Source organism: Phodopus roborovskii, unplaced genomic scaffold (assembly GCF_943737965.1).
Source record: "Phodopus roborovskii unplaced genomic scaffold, PHOROB, whole genome shotgun sequence".
In the NCBI taxonomy this organism is placed as follows: domain Eukaryota; kingdom Metazoa; phylum Chordata; class Mammalia; order Rodentia; family Cricetidae; genus Phodopus; species Phodopus roborovskii.
The window spans coordinates 44,929,768-44,948,897 of record NW_026126511.1 but is presented as its reverse complement, the minus strand read 5'-3'; the positions used below and the strand labels follow the sequence as shown (position 1 = coordinate 44,948,897).

The following is a 19,130-nucleotide window of genomic DNA, read 5'->3' as shown; positions in this document are numbered from 1 at the left end:
AAGTATACCATCCCCAAAATTCAGTCTGGGGAGCACTGAGGCTGAAGCAGCTGGAAAACAGATGGTGCTAACTCAGAGTCAATGCAGTACAAACTAAAACGAAGGCCATGCAGTGTTTATGCCAATGTAGGCACACAGTCAGTGAAACCAAAGGAAATGAATGAGAAGCAGGCGCTGTGTGAGAACACCAGGCATTGGGTGAGGACATAGGACAATCTGCTCCCCACCCCAGTGGGTTTTTACTACACTATGTAATAACAGGTGACTTAAGGCAAAAGGTTCATTAGCCTGTTTGATGGCATTGGCGTTTTAGTGACGCTAATGGTAATTCACAAATATTAGTTTGGGGACGACCATAACTATCTTTGTAATATTTTACATTTTGCTCCTTAGCATGTAGAATAGTTCTTCAGGACCATGGCAGTTTTGCGGTTAGATGGATGTTTACAATCTAGGACATTAATATTGCTCAGAAAAACTTTAATACTTGATATGTGTCCCTGACTCTGAGGCAACAGAGCAGACCCCACTCCTTAATATACATTTAAAAATGGTGGTGATTTGCAAAATCACTTTAATAATTTCCTCATTGAGCAAGCAATAACAAGGAATGCAAGAACTTGACAAATGCAGGACACCATTGAAATTCAAACAAGGGCCTATTAATTGAAAACCACAGAATATTTGATTCTGCTATATGGAAGCAAATTTTGTTTGTTTGATTTAGGGACAAAGTTGGTGTATGTGATGAGTGAACTTATATGGGCTTGAAAGGCATAAGTTTGGATTCTGGAAGCAAAGGTTATTTTCAGCTTTGTTACTTATAGATAAGGTGACTTGGAGTGATGACCTCTCAGAGCCTCAGTTTCCTTTGATACAAAAACAAAGATACCAGCCCCCCAACACAACATCTCTTCTCATTTTCTCCTCTTGTGGATGGACTTGTAAGGGCTGGGTGAGATAGTTGAAGTGTCTAGTCAAACGCCTATTCTGCTGCTTTCCTGTTTGTTATGTAAATTGCTCAGAGAGGCTTGCTCAGCCATTTCTGATAACTTTCATCTCTTTATCTCCTTTTATGTGCTTCTTTTAGACAGAAAATAAAAAAATGCACCATTACCAAGCAAGAATTATTAACCTCTCAATTTTCAAGAAATAAAAATTAGGAATTTCTTTTGTAAGGCAGACTCTTTAGGTTGGGTTTCTGAACACACTGACAGATTTGTGGTTTCCAAGTGCAGAGTATGTTCAAGGCCTACTCTTTTCTATCAAGCATAGGGTCAGCAAAACACCATAGTTCTTATAGGGCTCCTTTAAGTAAAGATTTAAAGATCTCCATGTGTGTAATTGTTGAAGAGTTTTGCCTGGCTCCTGTTGACCCTACATCATCGTAAATGTACAATATTGGCCTTCTGAGAGAGAATTGCAAGATTTCAAGGTCATGCTAAATTAACCAAAATCGCCAGAGCAGAATTTCTGGCAGAAGTCCATCACTAGTCTTCTCAAAGCCGATTTTAGAACTTGGTGTTTTCTAGCTGTGGACTACACAGAATTTAGATATTTCTGGGTGATTGGAAAAGGCTCCCTCTCTTCATTCATCCTCATCTCCCCATGTCCCCCCAGATCTGTTCTTCACAATGGCAATAATCTCTCTGGCTGTCTTTGCACAGATGTGTCTCTTCCCTAAGATGCCCACTGAACTCTTTTGTCTTTCTAATCTGTCAAGACTCTATCATTCTCATCTTACAAATGAACTCTTATCTGATTTTTCTGACTTCTTGCTCTCTTTTCATGCCTATTGCCGGAACGGGACACTGGGAACATGCTGCTTGGTTGTGCAAATGCCTTTGAGCAGCCTGTTATACTCCCCTTGCCACAACAGCTGCCAACCCTGAGATTTTCTGGGTATATATGAGAATCCACAAAGGGCCACCAGAAACAAAATGGTGGAATTTAGACAGAGCATAATAGCCCTAAGTGCCATATATTGGGAGGCCCCAAATGAACAGGTAATGATCAAAAATATTTCAGTAGTACATCTCAGAACCAGAAGTCTCACTTGCTTGGTTTGGAGCTGGGGGTGGATGTGTGAACATGATTCTCCTGAGGACTCTGCACTCTATTCTCCTACCTCTAATGTGAACTCACAGTAACTGAGTACTTGGAATATCTGGGTCATATGGCTCTTGTTCTGTAGCTTTTGCTCTGAATCGAAACTCTCCCTTCTGGAGAGAAAGGAACTTCATAAGAACCAGGAAGTCAATAAAATGGCCCAGGAAGACCTGAAAATTACAAGAGTTACGGGGCATCTCCCCAAAGTTATAAAGGAGTGAAAAGTTGTTGGGGAATGAGACTTTCTGGCCAGTTGATATGCCTTTAAGGTATGCAGGGTTGACCAGAGACTCAACTTTTGTGAGTTGTCACCCATCCCTGTTAGACATTTTGGTAATGCAGGTCCTTGGAGTCACCCAAGCTCCTGTTATAACTGTTCACTATACTCCTGTAAGTAACCCCAGTACATCCACTGATTCACCAATCTAGACATGAGTGGATTTATTTTGGGGATGCTATTGTAGTCCTATCTGAAGGGAATAGATGTTTATTTATGCCCCCACCCCCAGGAAAAAAGTCACACAACTGCACTTTACATTCCATGCCCTGATATTCAACCTTGAAAGACATGCTATTTTGTATTGGTAAATCTTGTTTTCATGGCCTAAACAGAAGGCTGAGACATACTTTTTCTTTTTATAGACATGAGATAAATTTAAGATGTTAACATCTGGGCAAATAGTAGACATCAATTAAATATTTATTTAACTTTCAAAACTAGAATTTGAGGGCTAGAGAGGTCACTCAGCAGTTAAGTTCATATTGCTCCTCTAGCAGACACAAGTTTGGACACCAGCACCCATGTTGGACATCACATAACTACCTGTAATTCCAGCTCAGGAAGATCTGACACACACTTTTGGCATTACCTACACACATCTGGCATTCACTCACACATACAATAAAAATTTAAAAATAAACTAGAATTTTATAAAACAACTGTCTGGCTGTCGCTGCTTCCTCCACGCATATCTTCTAATGGCTTACATACAAGGACGGCAGTGGAGATGGCTGCTGAGCACCAGTTAGTGGGCACCTCTCTATCTAAGTATTTATATATTCACTATTGGTCAGCATAGCACCAGCCTCACATATTTTGTGTCTGGTGCACACTCTCACTGGTAGCATTCCACAAACACAAGTGCGGTTATGTTGGTAATTATGTGTAAAATGATTTAAAAAGAAAGTGAGAACCAGCCATCCATACAAACACACAGGTCTACACATGAACAGATGCACTGGGGCCCTCTGTAAATGAGCATTTGCATGTAGGTTCAGTGTTGTCACAGGGACTAGGCTGTTACCACTCAGAGCTGGATGATGACAACGTTAGCCCCACGCTGCACCCCAAAGTGGCCTAGAAACCCCTCTAATGCACTTGATTCTGCGTCACACTTCCCTTTTAACCGAGGTTTCTCTCTCACATGATATTAACTACCAAGCCACATTTTCACATGCCAGAGTCAAGTGCCTTCATCCGTGAGCCTCCTTTTCAGTAACCCAGGTGTGCTGGGAACACTGGCAGCTTTCTGTACGGAAGAGAGGTGGGCAGGGGGGCTGAAACACATTTGATGCACCTGCCATGGCATCAAATGGGCATCAAATGGGGTAGGTGAAGGCATGTGTTCATATTGAAGCACAGGGGAAACATAGATCTCTCTGTGTTCCTAGCCTGTGTCAGGGCAGCATTGCCTGTGCCACTTGGTTTCCTCTTGTCCATGTATGTCTTCATCCCCAAGTTGGCAAGAGCGCTTTGAGGACAAGGATGGACTTGAACATCTTTGTTTCCCTTCACAGGCCAAACAGAACTCAAACAGCACCAAGGTGAACTTCGGTCATTTCCAGCCACACTTTGTTGACCCACTGGCAATACTGATATGGGGAAAAATAGAAACAGTACTCAGCATGGTGGCACATGCCCATAATTCTAGCACTTGAGAGGTCAAGACCTGAGGACAGTGAGTTAGAGGTCAGCTTGGGTTACACTGTGGGAACCGGTCTCAAAATAAAATGTCTGTCCCTCCCTCCCTCCCTCCTCCTCCTCCTCTCTCTCTCTTTCTCTGTCTTCCCTACATATCCTCTTTCTCCCCCACAAACACACAACACACACGCACACACACACACACACACACACACACACACACACACACGACTAAAAGCTTTCATTACTTTTATTTCTAGTAGCTTGCCAAATGCAGCTGCTTCAAGGAATAATTTTATACCTCTTGTAACAGGATAAATAGTAACCCATGTAGCACATGTGTCCTTGAGGAATTATAATATGAATAAAGAAAGATTTTTTTAAACAAATGGAAGTGTTAGATGTCATTAGCTTGGAATGTTTTCTACTTTTCATTTTAACATAATCATTCTAAAAAAAAAAAAAAAGTCTGACTTCTCTTATACATGACCACATCCTTAGAATTCACTAAAAATATTTCGGTATCAGTGAATAAAGCAAAACTGCACAGTCATTATCTAATTACTATGATGTAGTCTAAAATACAATCCTAAGAACTGTGTCTAATTAAAAGAGTAAATCACTTTAGAGAATCCTTGGGTTATTGTGGACACCTTGGCTTTAGTCTTCTGTTAGCTGATAAATGCCTCCTGATAGATTGAAGCTCTTCTAAATCTGGATGAACTTACACATGCACATAAATATACATGGAAAATCCACATAGGCAAGCGGGCTTGGTGGATATTGGTCCCCACCTCTGAACGACTACTTCTCAGTCATTCCATCCACTTTAGTCAACTCGCATCAAATGGTCCAGCTGCCCTGTTTCCAACTGATGCTCCACACATCACAGTTTTAAGTCCTCATGCTTCGCCAGCTTCTCTCATTCAGCCCCTGCTTTGTTCCAGCCACAACCTTAGGTGGGCCTCTGGCACCACATAGTGTGGATTAGTCTGAAGGCTTGCTGTGACATCAAAGACACAGCCTCTCAGCCTGCTCTCCTGAGTTCTCCACTAAGGAAAGCCAACTTTAAATAATAAGGAAACATTTTTTAATGAGGTACAGAAATATTGCCTCTTTTGGTGTCTCAAGCAGAAAATAAAGACAGCAAGGTTATATCAAATCAGCCATTACTCATTTGTATGAATGAGGACCGTGATTTCTTAATTTTCTTTGTTAACTTACTGGATCTCATTACTTACCTCCTTCAAAACTGTCTTATGAAAATTACAAATAGTTTAATACATCAAATAACAGTATAGCATTTCTAACAAAACACATGGACTCTGCCCTGTATGTTCCGACTCTTGGTTCCCTTTTGTTATTTGATGCACATTCAAAACTTTTAAGTATTTTTCTTTTTACTTTCAGCTAAACCAATAATTCCAAAAAAAATTGCTAATGCTCCAACCTCTACCCCAGACAGTTTTAGGAATTATTTATTAACTTTAAGCTATGAAAAAGATTCTCCCTTTCACATTCTTGCACCTTCTTTCCAAAACTGTAGCACAATTGGGAAGTTGACAGCAAAGATTATCAATAAAGAAAAAAGTAAGTAGAAAAGTAAGAAAAAAACCTGCTACAATCATATGCACAATGCAATGAAAACATAAGCAACATACAAAAAATTGCTTTTATTTCTGTGGATACACATGTGTCTGTGTGCACATGTGTACAGGTACCCACAGAGGCCAGAAGAGGGCAAGTGTTATGTGGGTGCTGGGAACTCAACTTGGGTCCTTTGAAGTAGCAGCAAGAGCTCTTAATTGCTATCTCTCCAGCTCCATGAGCAATATTTAAAAGTCATGTTATAATTAAAAATATATATCATGTCCATAAGCAACCTCAAAAGAAAATCTAATCAAACCTAACTAAAATTGACTACAATGTTCAAATTTGAAGGCTGATATTTACTATCAGATATTACAGCAATACAAGATACATTGATGTATTCATGTAGAGACATGGAAGAATTAAATGCAATTCAGGGTTTGCACTAGACTAGAGGCTTCAGATAAAGAGACGAGGAAGACTTTGTTGGATAGAATTAGATGAAAATGTCATTGCCTTATAAAATAAAATGTCCTTGTCCTTTCGGTGACCTGTATGGGGCTAATGGAAGAGAGAAACTGTGTTACTTTGGGATAGCTCTGGAACAACATTGTTAGCCTGCTCTATCATGGCCGTTCTTTGAGTATGAGCAGAGAGTGTGTCGGAGAAGTCAAGGAACCTAGACCCTGTTTCCAAGATTCTGAATATTTAGCTATTTTCTGCTTACTTAACCTCATCATTCTTCATTTTCATGACTTTTCAAAGCAACACATTTCATTTACGTCTAAATCAATATTAATTCATATACTCTATGTTCCTAGAATGAGGTTTCGGGTAGTCGTCTATTAACATAGCATCTGAGTAAGTGTGCGTGTGTGTTTTATTTTTAATTATGTTTATCTGTGTGTCTGGGAGAGGGAATTGTCCATATGAGTGCAGTGCCCAATTCCCTGGGCCTGGAGGCCCAGCTGCCTGCTGGGACCTCTGTCAGAGAAGTAGAAGCAATTTTAAAGCAATGTTTTTACATGAAATTTTGCTGATATATATTTATTATCAATTACATATTATTTCCCTATAATTACGTAAAGGTTTGTTTTAAATACCTCAGACTTAATCTGCATTGTCACCTCTGGTTCCACTTGCTTTGTCATCCAACATTTCTTTTCTCAGTGAAGTAACTCAGGAAGCCACAGCGATGCCTATCACTCACTCTCCCTGCCCACCTCTCCATTTCTGCCACTTTTGTCTCTGTGAAGCTTGGTGCCTTTTCACTACAGCAGGCATTCCTGTCAAAGTTGTCCCCCTTTCCTAAAATACAAATTGAACCATGGTTTCATTTAAATCATTTAATAATCTCCTTGCCTGTAAGACAACCACAGCAAGAAATATCCTACAAAAGCTACCTTCAATCTGTCTCCATACCCACTCGCATATATGCAGAGCTTCATACATCAGTGCATTTCCATGTCCTTAGAAGAAAAGTCAAATACAACAGAAACACAGGTAAAAGCACTCAAGTTTACAATGAATGTAGGCTGAAAGGCGCGAACTGTTATAATGGGAACTAACTGGAGGTAATCCATTTCATCAGCTGCTTTAATTACCTTTAATGTCACATCTTCCCTCAGGACTCTACAGTCACTCTGGGACTGTGTCTCCCTTTTTGTTTGGTTGTTTTAGAAGAGAACCAACCTTGAGTATTCTGGTAAAGAAGATGGCAATTTTGGCTATTGAGATGCAGAAAGTGGCACCATGTAATTTTACCATATTACCATCTTTTCTTCTTAGTATGAGTGTTCTCCCACTTGTTGGGTTAGTGTTCCAGTTAGGTGACTTCTGGAACAGAACATTCCTGTTTTGTTTAGGCTTGGTATTAGTAGTAGCATTAGGGTTAGGGTTAAGGGAAAGAATAAGGTTTGGGTTAGTTTTAGGGTTAGGCTAGAGTTAGGGTTGAGGTTAGATTTTTTCTAGACTTTGTCAATGTCTCCTTCATAGTGAACACTAGAGACCATTCAGAAGATTGAATTAATCTCCAGTAACTTTCTCTGGTGAACCTGAAATTCTGCTGATTATCTCTGCAAATGTGGCTGTGAGGGCTGAGAAGTTTGGTGGATGAAAAATGGGATTGAGAATGACATATATTAATCTCACTTGCACAAGTCTGAATTTGGCTACGTGTGTGAGAGTGTGTGCATGCACACGTGTATGTGCATGTACATGCACTGTATGTTTTTAATTCATCAAAATTGTATTTCAGCATCCTAGGACTAATGTGAAGTGTGCTCCTTAGAGTTAGACCTCTTAGTTTGGGAATTCAATTGCACTACTGATCAGGAATCTGTCAGCATACCGTTTAATTGTCCTGATGTCAATTTTCTTAAGCTGTCAATTGAAAATAATGGTTAACTCATAAAGTTGGTTCATGTTACACAGAATAATGCAGATGAAGTGTTTAGAGTAATGTTTTACCCATAGCATGTGTTCAGCAAATGTGTCTGTTCTCAAGGCAAACATCTGATATCCTTCAGTAAGCAGCCCTGGAGTCTCAATTCACTTGTGTACCATTGTCTAACACAGTTCTTCTCAGCTTCTTGCTAACTATCATCCCTGTGTTACTCTTCTATACCATTTGTCCCTAAAGACCTCTGAAGCCTTAAAGTTATCTCTATCTTCTTTTCTTAGCAATCAATACCCATTACACATAGCTCAGGGTTACAGATGTCCTGGTGAAAGACATTAATGGAGACTGTCAACCACAGCACAGCCATTTCCTTACAGAGAGGCACTTGAGTCTTCTGAAAGCCTGACCTTCAGTAAGGGAGTGATCAGGAAGCTTCAAATAAGCCCGAGAATCTGGTCAATATTTCTTACTCTTTGGCTGTGATTAGCAGAAGGATGTCAGTTGTCACCAACAGTCTACCACAAAGCCAGATACATCATCCAAGTGTTCAGCCTTTCCTCACATTGACCATTCATTGCATAGCCTTGGGATGAGGGTCTAAGGGCTCTTCGAGGACTCCATGTCAGCAGAAGGCTATGCTAACTTGCTGACCTTCGTAAAAACAAACCAGTGGACAGCACATAGTAAAAACAAATAAAGTCAATCTCCCCTTAGCTTTTGAAGTCTGGTTTATTCGAGTCCGCTGTGTTAGTGTCAAGATCTTCAGAGCTAAAAGTAAACCCACTTGCTTTTCTGGTTGGAAGTCTCCATATGAAGATGTCTGTCTGCCATCCATTTCCCTATTTGTTTGATTTAGGTGAGAAGTAATTGAGAGGGGGAAAATTTCACACCAATTTCCATTTCTGAGTACTGAGAGTGAAGTCAGCAAATTTCTTAGTAAGTTTATTTCAAGTCATCACTTTGAAAGTCTGGGGATGTCTGGGTAGGCACAGTTGCTTGAAATTTCGCTGGCTATGTCGCCACCTTGTGTTCTTTTTGTGAACTTCATTGCAGGAAATGGTTTTCTTTGTGGGAATGCTGAGGAGGTAGCTCTCCAAATTCAACACATCTAAAGTGAGTTTTGAATACTGTAGTTGTTGCCAGGATAAATAGCTTGACAAAGTGGGAGAGAAGCCATAACAACATCTATGCCTAATACATGCTAGGAGCCACAAGAAGCGGCTCATCAAGACTGTATTCATGGATCATTTCTGTAGTTCATTTTGTAGCATCATAGTTTCATTCCTGACAAAACTGACATTAAAATCTTTTTGTTTAGACAAAATGGGGATATGTAGAGGCATTTTGCTTTGCCACACCCTATGGCATGGCTTCAGGGGTTCAGCGGTAACCCCTTATAAGATAGAGGAGGGGTTGGCTTGCTCTCTTGGATTGTGTCAAGAGCATCAGGACAGAGACTACATCTTCTAGAGCAGGAAAACTGCAGTGGTTATTTACTATTATCTGTGTAAGTTCTCTCCTAATAAACACCTATGTCTCATTTAGCTTGGGTCTGGTGGATTAATTTAAACCCTACCTTCACGTTGGCATCAAAGGATCACTTGCCATCAGCCTCATTCAGGAAAAGTGAGACAGAAAAGGACTCATGCCTCACCCCAAGCTTGAGTTCAGCTTCTTCTACTCATGACATAATGGTCCACGTCAAGCTGACCCCGTGGCCTTCTGTCGGTACCTGCATTTGACATCTGAGCTGAACAGCTCTGAATCAGTGCTTGGTAATACTTTTTATCTGGCCTCTATGGGCTGTTCCTGGATACCTTCTTCAGCTCTCCTTCTCTATTAGGACAGCACCTCTCTTCTCTGCAGCCTCATTATCTCCTTTTTTAGTCATTCTGCAAAATGCATAGCAGTGTATTATTGTGTTTGATCTACAAGTTAATATTAGTAATTAGTAGAATGAGAGAGCCTGTGATTGTTAACGGCCAGACCAGCTATCAAGCAAAATCATAGCCAATAAAACTAAAGTAGCACTTGAATTTGCAGTTATTCGATACATTCTGACATTGTAGAAAGATTCAAATATATTTAGACTTTTCACACAGCACACTCAGAGCAGGGCATCTCACTAGACAATGGAGTTTCTCTTTCATTCCTCATAGATTTACATATTTTAGTGTCTTTAGGTATAAAAATATTACCTGCCTACCATTTTTTTCTTATGATGTAGAGACTGACCCTAAAGATTTTAGTCATAAACTCTACCACTGAGCTATGTTAACAGCTCACAAATTTTCAAGAAAAGTCTCCCCATGTAGCTGAGACTGCCTTGAGCTCATTACACAGCCAAGGCTGACTTCAGACTTTGTAATTCCTTGCCTCTTTCTCATTGATACTGGAATCTCCTCATTCTCATCCCCTCCCTCTTTTCCCTCCCTGCTACTCCTCCACCTTCCCTGCCTCCTCCTTTCTTTTCTCCTCTCCCTCCATTTTCTCTTCCTCCACTTCTCCCTCCCCCTCCTCTTTCTCTCCCTGGCATGACCTATACTCTTCCCATCCCCCCTCACCCCAGCCATAAGCTGCATCTCCAGCCCAATATTCTTTCTTAAAGCAGCAGCTTTGGTTAAATCCACCGATGAAATGCTCTGGAAAGCTGATGTGTGTGATGTGCTGAGTCACCGAGGTTCTCAGGACTCCTGCAGGAGAATAAACAGCAACAGTGCAGCAACAGAAAGGCGCCAAGGACAACATACCCTGTTCTTCTCTAGCTTTTATTTCATTGAATCACAAAAATTTCATTTAGCGTTTGAGATCTTTATTTCAGTGTAAGGGGAAAATAGCAATAGCTTCAATAGGCTTAACAGTTCCCCACAAAAAAGAGGCTGCATGTGTGTGTGTGTGTGTGTGTGAGAGAGAGAGAGAGAGAGAGAGAGAGAGAGAGAGAGAGAGGGAGAGAGAGAGAGTGCGCTCCCACCCACAGACAGCTGTATAAGGAAATACCCCACATAAAGCAGCAAACCCATGGGCCTGCAGAGATCTGCAGGACAGAAACTGAGACCCTAGCATGCATGTGAGGAGGTGGAGTGAACTTTCTAAGACCCCTGACACCTACAGGGCTTCTTGTAGAACCCTAGATATGCAGACCTAGGAAACCAGAGCTTGTAAGAGCCCCTGCACCCCAATTGCAGATGGTGTAATTTCTGACTATTCTGTGGTCAATGAGGCCACTCTTCAGTTCCCTCCACTTTTAGTCAACTAGTATAACTCACTACCCTGCCTTCACTTACCTCCCTGGAGCTCATATAGGAGACAATTTTATTTAAACCAGATTTCAGTGATGTAGCTTGAAAATCAAAATAGGCACCCTTTCTATTTGTTTTGATTTCTCTGTTGTTTTGTGTTTAGCTCTGGGGGTTGAATCCAGGGCGTCTCCCATGCTGCTGAACCACTGAGCTCATTCCTAATATACCTAGTCCATTTTTAAATTTAAGCTTTTGTTATTAAAGAGTTCTCATCAAGTATGCCAGTCTTGACTTGATCTCTCTTTGCATCCCATATGGACCCTGAACCTGACACCGTCCTGTCTCTGCCTCCAGGGATCACAGACCTGGACCACCACACCTAGCCTGAAAGTTGGTGCTATTACGACCTTAATGAAGTAAGCATTCAACTACTAGCATTGTTTGTTCCGTATACAGGAGGCTCTAAATGATCACTGTCGAAGTTTTAATTCTTATAGACCCAACAAGATTAATATTGTGTAGGCAATTACTAGAGCAGAGAAACTTCCTATTCAGACATTCAATTAAAGCCCACTGGAAAATTCATACACAATTTTTTCTGGAGCTTACAATCTGTGCTATAGGGTCTGTGACTAAATATTAACAAAAAGAAATGGTTTCTCTTGAGCATTTTCTATCCAAATGAAGAATATTTGGAAAAACAGCCAAAATCTGTTTAGTAGACATCAAGGCTGGATCAAGCTGCGTGGAGTATCTTCACCCCAGTCTTGCACAGCCGTTTTGGATATCCAGTTTCAAGTTCTAAACAGAAGCAGATGGTTAAAGATGAGTTGTTTTCTGTAAAATCTGTAAACATGTATTTTAGTCCTTCTTTTATATCTACAAATTAGAATGGGCTTCGTGGATTCTGTTTTCCTAATTTAACATTATTTACTTTTTAGTGTGTGTGAGAGAGGAAGAGAGAGAGGCGGGGAGCCCGTGTGTGCGCATCACAGAACAGCTGTGCAGGTGAGAAGGACACTTCAGGGAGATGGCTCTCTCCCTCCACCATGGGATCCTGAAATGGAACTCGGGTATCTGGGTTTGCACCTTTCCTGCTAAACCTTCTCACTGCTCCATTGTTCTGCTTTTATTCACACCCCTTAGCTAGTAGCCATGCTTACTTATTCTCTAAGATGAGTGGGCCAATCACAACAGAAAGACTGTGAAAGAGAAAAGGCAAAAGTTTGGAAATACAGGTAAGAAATAGTTGAATAGTTGTTCTTAAAAAAAAAAAATACTTTTTTAAGAATTGTTTCCAATACAGACATAGTCATTCAAATGGGACACTGCCCCTCACCCACAGTCACTGATTGGCTTGGTAAGAAAACTCTTCAGTAATGGAACAATTTAGTAAGCAGTGTTCCCTCGCCATGGTAACCAGCCCATCATGCCCTATAAAGTATATCAAGGAACCCCAACTTGTGGGGATGGCCAATAAAATCTGAAAGACAACTGTCATTTTTGTTATTTCTAGAAAATCTTGTGCATCCGACACTGTTAAATTTTAGCTTGCTCCTTCACCAAGCTTAAAAGTCTTAATGCAAATATACATTGTGGTGTATGCTATAGAATTTTCTGTGTGTCTGTGAACACAATTTCAACCATCCTGTCATTTGTAAGTGCAGAGCATGTCTCTAGTCAGTGAATGGGTAGGTAAGGGACACCGAAGAATGCCAACATTTGAAAATTTAAATAGGGATGTATTCCCTGTCATAGGTACCTACCACGTTATCACTTTGCTTGGGATCTGCAATTCCTCTTGAGTCCTTGCTGATAGATTTCTATAACACACAAGGCATGCTTTAATCAGGAACTGAATCAGCTATTGTGAACAGGATACACACACACACACACACATATATGCATATATATATATATATGCACATGAGCACAGTCAGGGCAGACCACTTCTTGTTAGCAGCACACACATGCACACACATGAACACACACTCAGCAAAATGCTTCCTGCTCCATGGGCAGGAGACATCTAAGGCAGTTCATGAGTAATTAGTGGAAGGGAAGGCTAAGGAATTTCTGCTTAGGGAAGGTCTCATGAGAAGCCACGTAGTTCTAATAGTGTGTGAATCTCTAAGAATACATTATATAAAAGACGTTTCAAGCATTTCTATTGAAACTCACTAGAACCATCTTTGATATGAACCACACAGCTTCTTCAGTTGTAAATTTGCATGCACAGCTTGTGAGGCACAACACCAGATCCTTTCTGTGATACTGAAGAACCCAAGTGAAACTAGTCTGTTCACGGCATCTTGGTTATCCACTTAGGGAGAACGGCTCATTTTAAACTGCAGATCTGGGAATCTTGATGCACATACATCTCCAAATGTGAGGTACCTTCCCGTGAGACTTTGAAGATGCACAAAGGATCTGGGTCATTACTGGAGAATCTGCAATAATCCTTTGTTTTGGGCATCTTGGTTAAATGAGAGTTCAGAGCCCTGAAGGTAAGCAAGGCCTCAGTGAAAACCATTGCTGTGTTTCTGCCCCTCAAAACTGGGCCAGGGTTGGGGTGATGAGTAAGGAATTCAATTAAAAATGGAACTTAAGTAACAAAAACAAACTCAATAATTATAGTGACTAATACTAGCTAGACAACTTCCGGACACACACCGAAGGACTCCAAATTCTACCAAGGAGGTTCTCAGACATCCATTATAATGTTGCACTATTCACAACAAGAAAGTTGAATGTGTCCTTCAACAGATAAATGAGGTAACAGAGACATAGCCATATACACAATAGAATTGTATACAAAAATAAATTCATGAAATTGGTAAGAAGGCAGATGAATCTGGAAATTATTCCAGTAAGTGAATTAATCCAGACTCAGAAAGACAAATGTATCTCAAGTGTCTCTCCTATGTGGACCATGGCTTTTAACTTTGCATTTGGGTTTGATTATAGATCACAAAACTAGAAAGAGTGCTAGAGATTGAAAAATTAGGTTTTAAGGAGACAGGTGGGAGGAGGTAGTAATAGAATACACATAACACAAAAATAGAAAGACGAATATTGGGGGTGAGGGGTACAAGTTTGGGGAATGAGGGTGAGAAGCAAAACAAAGTATGTGTGGAAAGTGCCATACTGCAACCAGTAACCAAGTATTCTAACTATAAGAAAAGACTTTTTTTAAAGTCACAGTTAATCAACAAGAATTTATGACCAATTATGGACATTAAAAGCAAAGTGTGTCCCCAGGAGTACAAGCTCATTTAGCTCTCTTCTGTTTAGCCCCACCAAGCTAAGCACATGTTCACACTAGAGTGAGTTAATCTGGGTCTTCTCAAGGAACTAGTAGTAGATAAGTGACAATAAAATGATTAATGAGATGCATGCAAATGGGCACAAGCAAATGAGAGGAGGGCCATACCAGTGTGATGTAGTGAGGGCTTGAAAAGCTGGATGGAAGGCTTTCCAGTGTCTCTGCAGTACTCTGTTGATGAAAAGAATTATTAACCCGCAATTAGTACTCAAGGAAGGATCACTCTTTCCAAGACCACTGAATGTATTTCCTGGGACATAGACCCAGGAAATGTACAGATAAGAAAACACGTAGAACAGTCATCTTCCTTAGATTGCCAGCTTACAAATGAGCATATCTACCATATGTTCTATAACATACAACCAATGGAAGAAGATGGGATCTTCTCAGTATGCTGTGACCTGAGTAGCACTGGATGGGTATGCTGGTCTCCAAATCTTGAAAGTTCTGCTGGCATTCTGAAAGGCCACAGCTACTTACATTGTTGTGAATCTGGAAGCTCTTTGGGTGCTCCCAAACTGCCTGTGAATATGCAGATGCACTCACATGTAGGGGATGAATATCTGTCAGGATTGGGTCACTCCTTGTGTGATGCTCATCAGGGAAGTATGCTTTATTCTCCACTCCATGCATTTCTCTAGGTGAGCTGCAAAGAGGAAAAATGGAACATTGACACCTGCTCTTGGAATAGAAAGTGATTATAATTAAATCACACTGGATAGTTTTATGTGATGTGTAGCTTGTACCTGGTAATAATTTAATTACAATAGCTCAGAGAGAAACCAACATTTGTATTTTATGAATGTGAACAGTTTTTCAACATGTAAAGAGGGTTGATATCCATGGGATAAGCATTTGGATAAAAACAGGCATGTAAAAGTTTGATTTGGTATTCTTATCTGGTCTTCAGGACTAGACTCACACCACCCCACACTGATATGTTATGTGGCCACAACATTAGTATATATTTAGTGACAGCTTCTTGTGACACAGAATATGCAGACATACTTTTGAACTTGCTTCATCTTGATGCATTTCTGGTAACGTACTAATATTATGACAAGTCCAACACCAATAATGACCATGACAAGTACAACGGCCATAACAGAGACACCTACAACATAAAAAAATAAATAAATAAACAGTATTTCAGCTGGACATCAACTTTGGGACAGTAGAACTTACAACCTCATTTCTTCCCCCAAAGGACTTTAGCATCCTGTCCTCTAACATGCCACAAATTATAATCACTATTAACAATTAGCAGTCCACTTCCAGATTCCAGGATGCTTAAGGAAAGACATGTCAGCAAGAAAATTTTGGTAGTTATTAACCAACTATAGAAAAGGCCCCGAGAAGATACACCAATTCTAAAAGGAAAATGTAGTATTAGCTCCAAACATGCAAACTAGTAAGACAGGACCATAAAAACCTGTGTAGAACAATAAATACATGGCCGATGAGGCAAAGCTTTCTTGGTAGGAGACTTTGAACATGTGTGAGAATTATATTCCTTACTGGTAAGGTTTAAAGCTTCTCCCCAGTCAGTAATTACTGGTTCATCCTCACACTGGCATTCCTGTCCATGGTCATCCACCTGGAAGAGCAGTCAATCATGTATTGTTATTGGTATTGTTATTGAGTTACTGAGAAAAGCTATGCTTTGCAGCTCATTTATGTTAATGTTAGTTGTACATCAGGCCCACACATCCTTATATCCATACGTATAAATATTTAGTACTTGAAAGAGTACCTGATATGAATATTAATGAATTTTAAGTGATAACTGGGTTTAGGGATAATGTTCCACCCAGATATAAACCAATAGCATTGATAACTGTTGAGCTAAAAGCAAATTTAGAATTTGTGTATTTTTTACAAAACCTTTTGGCTCTTGTTGATATTGGTGAAATTTAATTGCTGTTAAGAAAGATTTAAATTTAAATGTCATACTAAGTTTATATGTACATACAAAATAGATTTCTAAATTATCAATCTAGATAATAAATCATTTGCCTATAACTAGGCAGTAACTATGTTTAATAAAATCTGGGTTGGGTGTTTGTTCTGATTTTACTGATAATATATAAAATGTAAATAAAATATATAGCTCTTTAAAAGGATAGGTATATTTCCACACAGGCTTAAGAGCGAAGACTAAGGTAAGAGAAAAAGGTTGGCAATAGAGTATTTTAAGAGACAATAAAATCTTACAGTATTTTCATCACACTGGGAGGGGCAGCTGGTTGAATTGTAGGCCTTTTCCATTTGTACACATTCGCCATTGCTGCAAACCTAGAAAGGAAGTTGGCATCAATTAGAGCGGTGCAACTTACAAGATGCATGATTTTACATAGCGACAATTGAAATGATAAACTCTTCTTAAGTGTCTTAATTGCATATTGGATACAACACTAGAGTGGATTGCTTTCACGTTTGTGACACCCATGTCAATCTCCCTGCAAGGATCACAAGCTTAACTAAGGTATAGACGGTTTTACCATCTTCAGGTGTTTAGACAAAGATAACCACAAAGACAGATTTGCAGTTCCCCTGTGCCAATTGATAAAATAACCTCTCTCTCTCTCTCTCTCTCTCTCTCTCTCTCTCTCCTTTTTTTTTTATTCTCCAGTCTTCCACCATTCCTCTCTCCCCTCCTCTTCTCATTTTATTTTTCTGTTAGTAGTATACTCTAAACAAGCAGATAGGAACCGAAGAGCCCTGTGTTGTGTTTATGTTGGGATTTCTTTCTAAAAAAGATTTTTTTCTATACTCTGATGTTTTTTTTTTTTTGAAAAATTATTCATACTAATGAAGATAGTTACTCAACCTAAGTACCCACCAATACATGAATGGACAAAAGTGTGCCAAACATATAGTTGAGTATAACTTATGTGTAAAATGGATAAAAGTGTACATTTGTGACACCTTGAGTAAGTGTGGGAGGTAGATTATGTGAGATAAGGCAGACACAGGTTGGGGGTTTCACATGTGAGACAGACTGAGGATTCTCAGTCACACATGAAAGCTAAAAATACTGATCTTAAGGAAGCAGACAACTGGATTGTGGCTTCCAGAGGCTGGTGGGCATGGTCAGGAGAAAAAAAAGGGGACTCCAGTTACTAGGTTTAACTTTTCAATTAACCAGGAAGAATAATTTCTAGTGGTTCATATAGCAGAATGCTTGTAATTCATAATAACCTACTGTATATATTCTAGCATAGTTACAAGAGAGGATTTGGGGTATTTCCAACATAAAGAAATGGGCAGCTATTAAAGTGGTGTCTATCCTAACTACTCACATGTGGGCACTACTCATTCTAAGTGTGTACTGAAAGATTATCCTGTACCAAACAAATATGCAGAATATCGAGTAAAAAGCCTTTCTTGTTTTCTCTCTGTTAAAAAGAAGTGTAGCAAGTCAAGCTGAAATCTGAGTAGCCACAATACTCTGCTGGTAGCCATCTCTCTTCCTTTAGATCAAGTATGCACTGGTTTTCACACCACCAGGAAAACATTCCTATGACTATGTTCTGTGTATGACATTCTCAAGTGCACTGGTCTGTAGGGCATGGGAATCCAGCCTAATTACCAAAAACCTAGTCCTTAGCCAGTAAATATGGTTGAATTGATAACATAAATGAATAGTCATTGCCTACATCAGTAATATTAATTGGAATAGAAGCTGTGTATGGTTCCACTAAATGCCTATTTTAAGATACTAATTAAGCATATTTATAGCAATTAAATACAATTTATTATAACTACAATTAAGCAAGAATAATATTACCATATTATTGTTACCCTCTCCCTCAATCATTTATAGGGAAAGTGGCCATTTTTTCCCCTGTTTTTCCATATAGAAATCCATCTGGAGCCAATCCCAGCAACCCATGATGTTTGTGAGCAGCTGGCCTCTTACCATTCCCTCTCCACATTTTGTTCCAGAAGTAACCAGGCCAATGTCTCCAGAATTGTGGTATAAAAATGTAGTTTTGCACTTGATGGTCACATTCTGTTTCTGATTCTTAAGGCTATATGCCTTATCCTCTCCAAGGAGAGATGAGTGCTGCCCTCCGGTACAGAATATCTTCCCACATTTGAGATCTCTGAAGGAAAAGCAGAATGTTCTCAGACTTAGGACCAGGAACCAAAGCAAAGAAACCAAAGCAAAGTGTCAGAGGCGAGACAATCGGCCCTGTTGTTTCTGTCTAAACCCCATGGGTCAGCAGATTCCAGGGCCATGGTAGGCTGAGAGGGCTCGTCTATGTTTTTCAGCCCCAACTCTGAGAACTGACATGAATAAAGTGCGAAATAATCACAGAAAGATTTCTCAGTTCTCAAAACTCAATATTCATTAAAGCTCATGAAGAATATTTATTAGTGATTGGATTAGCGTAACTTTAACGGGAACACTAAGAACCAGTCTTCCTCTCTTGATGTTAGCTATTTATAGCACTCCTGAGAGTGAAGTGAAGGGCACTCTGCTTTCACACAGTGTATATGGAAAGGAAGGTGAGCTTGACTGGAGGATTTTGGGATTGT

At 39.8% G+C, this 19,130-nt stretch overlaps 1 protein-coding gene across 1 annotated transcript in view; it reads right to left on the bottom strand.

Moving 5' to 3' along the window:
- Window positions 1-12,016: 12,016 nt before the first annotated feature.
- Adam7 (ADAM metallopeptidase domain 7) overlaps window positions 12,017-19,130 on the bottom strand; it is a 34,410-nt gene continuing 27,296 nt past the window's right edge. The window contains exons 16-23 of the mRNA XM_051195780.1: window positions 18,508-18,694; window positions 16,800-16,880; window positions 16,104-16,182; window positions 15,594-15,699; window positions 15,132-15,231; window positions 14,694-14,756; window positions 13,027-13,083; window positions 12,017-12,061 (exon numbers count right to left, since the gene is read on the bottom strand). Coding sequence (XP_051051737.1) covers window positions 12,017-12,061; window positions 13,027-13,083; window positions 14,694-14,756; window positions 15,132-15,231; window positions 15,594-15,699; window positions 16,104-16,182; window positions 16,800-16,880; window positions 18,508-18,694 — 718 coding nt within the window. The remainder of the gene's footprint in view (window positions 12,062-13,026; window positions 13,084-14,693; window positions 14,757-15,131; window positions 15,232-15,593; window positions 15,700-16,103; window positions 16,183-16,799; window positions 16,881-18,507; window positions 18,695-19,130) is intronic.